The 3,311-nt window shown below is 34.5% G+C and overlaps 1 protein-coding gene across 1 annotated transcript; it reads left to right on the top strand.

Annotated features, from left to right (window-relative positions):
- Nucleotides 1-796: 796 nt before the first annotated feature.
- Nucleotides 797-2,602, top strand: LOC116031913. Its single transcript, XM_031274265.1, has 3 exons — nt 797-964; nt 2,035-2,169; nt 2,288-2,602. Exons 1-3 carry the CDS (start codon nt 833-835, stop codon nt 2,378-2,380), a joined length of 360 nt encoding a protein of 119 aa, XP_031130125.1. The 5' UTR covers nt 797-832; the 3' UTR covers nt 2,381-2,602.
- Nucleotides 2,603-3,311: the final 709 nt, after the last annotated feature.

Below are 3,311 nucleotides of genomic sequence, written 5' to 3'. Positions count from 1 at the left end.
TTGCCCAACAAGCTATGTGTAATTGTGTATGGCCCTAATTGCACCCAGAAAATAGGCCGCCTTTACCCCTACCTGGCAAATTATGCTGTGGACCCACGTCCACCTTGTAAGGTGGACCTGGGTCCAAAACTACGTTGTTTTTATGTTTTTTTTTTTAATTAGTAAACATATTGCTGAATATAAAGTTGTCCAAAAATGTGTGAATGCAGAGGTTTCAAAGTGTGAATATAGAGTATAAAAATCGTGAATGTAGATTTATGATTGTGTGAATGTAGAGTTGCCCATAAATGTGTGAATGTGGAGGTTTCAAATTGTGAATATGGAGTATAGAAATCGTGAATGTAGAGCTATGCATGTGTGAATCTGTAATAGAGTTAAGAAGTTATAGCAACTTGTAACTCTCTAATGTGTGAATGTGTAGTTCTCAAGTTGTGAATATGGAGTATAGGACCTGTGAATATAGAGTTTTGAATGTGTGAATGCATAACAGTGGTAATATAGTTACTAAACATATAATCCTGTAATGTGTGAATGTGGAGTTTACAAAGTCTGAATGTAGAGTATAGTGTGTGTGAATGTAGAGTATAGTGTATGTGAATGTAGACCCAAGTCCACCTTGCAAGGTGGACCTGGGTCCACGGCATAACAACCCACCCCTACCTACTCCAGCTGGACAAACATGGTGAGGGTAGAGTTGTAATTTCCACTCCATAACTGATAACTACTTGTGGTGGGAAAGACGTCATTCTGAAGCGCCAAAGATAGGAATAAATCTGTTAGGCTGAGGAAAAAAATAAAATAAAAGTAATTTAAAATAACTCTTACTACTAAAATGGCTATTCCCTTGACCATAGCTGAAATTGCTTGCCGGAGTCTTGATTTTCCGGTTACGCCGGCCACGCCTCCGATCCATCCCTCTCGGGTGTTCCTAAGACCGGTGCGCTGTACGCCGGTTCAGCAGCAGGTAAACTATATAATCCTCTTAATTTTTTTTTTCTTCTGTACATAAGTGAAATGGAATCCATTTACTCATGAACACTAAACCCTAAAATGAGATTGAAGCTTTGTTTACTTGAGTTGAGTTGCTAATTAAGTTCCGAAATTGGTAAAATTCCAAGTTTATGGCCCGCAAAATGGATGGCGAATGACCCAGAAATCTTTGTTTGAGACTTTAAATTTTGGTCTTTCAACTAAAAACTTGTTTAATCTGTATGTATGTCTTAATTGAATAGAATAGAATAGAAATTTACAGTCTGAGGATGAGGTTACATGGAAGATGATATGGATGGTTCTGAGGATGAGGTTGTGGCCTTTGAATTGAAGATTCTCTTATACATGAGTACAACAGTCTGCATTGAAAGAGTTAATTCTGATTTAGTCCAATGGTATTTTTTTTTTCACTTTTAATTCGTAATTTTAAAATTGATCAAATTTGTCTTAGTACTCTGATGAAAGGGCATAATATTATGTGTTTTTTATGCTACATTTGATCTTACTTGCTTTATCCATGATCAATGCTGAGGTGTCTAGTTGTCTGTTACAGCAATCTGCAAAACATTCATCCAGCCATCCTTGCCTTTAGTCTGTGTCAGCAGTTCTGCTAGATTTATATATTTGTTGTTAGGATCAGGTGCTTACCCGCAACTTTATTTCCTTATACTGTCATCTCATTTTCGAGAGACAGGGTGTTGGGTTTGGCCCTTTTCTGCTTCTGTCTAACAATCGCTAGCCAATCACTGGTCTTGACCCAACAATTCCCCCTCCCAACACCTGACTTGACTCTAATACCACTTGTTAGATCACACGCTTACCAGTATGCCAAAAGCTATAGCTTAGAGCGAGGGCATAACTTTATTTCCGACTACCACATTTTTCAGAGGTAGGGTGCTGGACTTGGCCATTTATCGGCCTCTGCCCAACAGTTCCCTAGCCATCAAATGCTAGACTTGGCCCTTTACTGGCCTCCGCCCAACATTTGTTGAATTCGATTTGTATTCATTAGAAGCAAACCATACATTTGTTTGTATATTATAGATTGATTTGGGAATACAATGCGAGCCTTGTGGTGGCAGAGGATGGCTACTGTGTGATTTTTGTAAAGGGCAGAAGACCAATGTACAGTCTGAAACTAATAAGAAGATATACCGGCGCTGTCCTTCTTGCAGGGCTGTAAGTTTCTTCCTTAAACACTAATCCATACATTCATGAATCCTGGTGAATTAAGAACGAGAGTGAGATGTGTTTGCCATCGTCAATCCGATTAATTTGTTTAGTTTGGTGTTTGCAGATTGGGTACCTTTTGTGTTGGAAGTGCAAAGTTTTCAAGTGTGTAACGTACCCAAACGCGGACGATGGCCAGGAGCTGCAGCCCAGCATGTAATCCTCTGCAGAAGTGGGATCTTGGGATTGGAAATGATAGACTTACTCTTCAAAAACAAGGGACATTTTCAATTATAATTTCAAATATTTAACTCTATTTTTGTTTCTTTTTGAGTTTTAGTATTTACAAAAAGTAAAATGCTATGTTATTCTAAATTTTTATTTTTATTGTTGTAATTTTGATAGTATATGACTTCTTTGTACACTTAATAATTTTTTTCAACTTTTCTTCTCTTCTTACCTTATATTATCTACTATACTAATAAGAGCCAAAGTGAGTTAGACCTAAAGTGAGTAGAAAAAATGGCGGTCAAATTATTTAATCAAATGGATGGTTCAGATGAATTATTTAATCAAATAGATGGTTAAGATAATTCAGATTAATATTATTAATAGAGATTACCTAATTTAACCATACTTTTATGATTATCTGTTAAGTTTTCCGTTAAATATTCTCTTCTCCGTTAATATTCCGTTAACTTTTAACTTACCCATTAATTTCTATAAGAAAGGTCTTAGGTTCGAACCTCATCTCAATCAAATTTGACATAATTAAGTTTCTCACTCTATTTTACTCTTATTAAATTAAATAAATTAGTAGCTACAACAAAAAATGATACATATGTATTTCTTTAATTTAGAATTATGTGTCTACAGTACCTTTATTTGAAAAAATTATTCATTATCAAAAAATTAAATTAAATAAGAGAAATAATTCCATTAGTTATATTGTCTTTATTTTCTCTCATGCAAAGATTCTTTAATTTACATTCGAATTTATCAATTGATATTCATTACATTGTCCATTATCTTATTTTTACAATATCTTGTAATTAAATATCAAAGTTATAGTACAAAATAATGTTATATATTTATTCACCAGTATTCTATTAATACTATGAAAAAAAATTTAAAATAATTTGAAGCTAATT

Source organism: Ipomoea triloba, chromosome 10 (genome assembly GCF_003576645.1).
Source record: "Ipomoea triloba cultivar NCNSP0323 chromosome 10, ASM357664v1".
NCBI classification, from domain to species: Eukaryota; Viridiplantae; Streptophyta; class Magnoliopsida; order Solanales; family Convolvulaceae; genus Ipomoea; species Ipomoea triloba.
Note: the sequence above shows the minus strand (reverse complement) of the source record. Positions and strands in the feature narration are given on the sequence as shown.

What these genes read in the sequence shown, in the direction of transcription:
- LOC116031913 (XM_031274265.1), top strand. Translation starts at nt 833, where the DNA reads ATGGCTATTCCCTTGACCATAGCTGAAATTGCTTGCCGGAGTCTTGAT. An exon ending in GTACGCCGGTTCAGCAGCAG is followed by an intron (nt 965 to 2,034) that starts GTAAACTATATA and finishes TGTATATTATAG; the next exon opens with ATTGATTTGGGAATACAATG. An exon ending in GCTGTCCTTCTTGCAGGGCT is followed by an intron (nt 2,170 to 2,287) that starts GTAAGTTTCTTC and finishes TGGTGTTTGCAG; the next exon opens with ATTGGGTACCTTTTGTGTTG.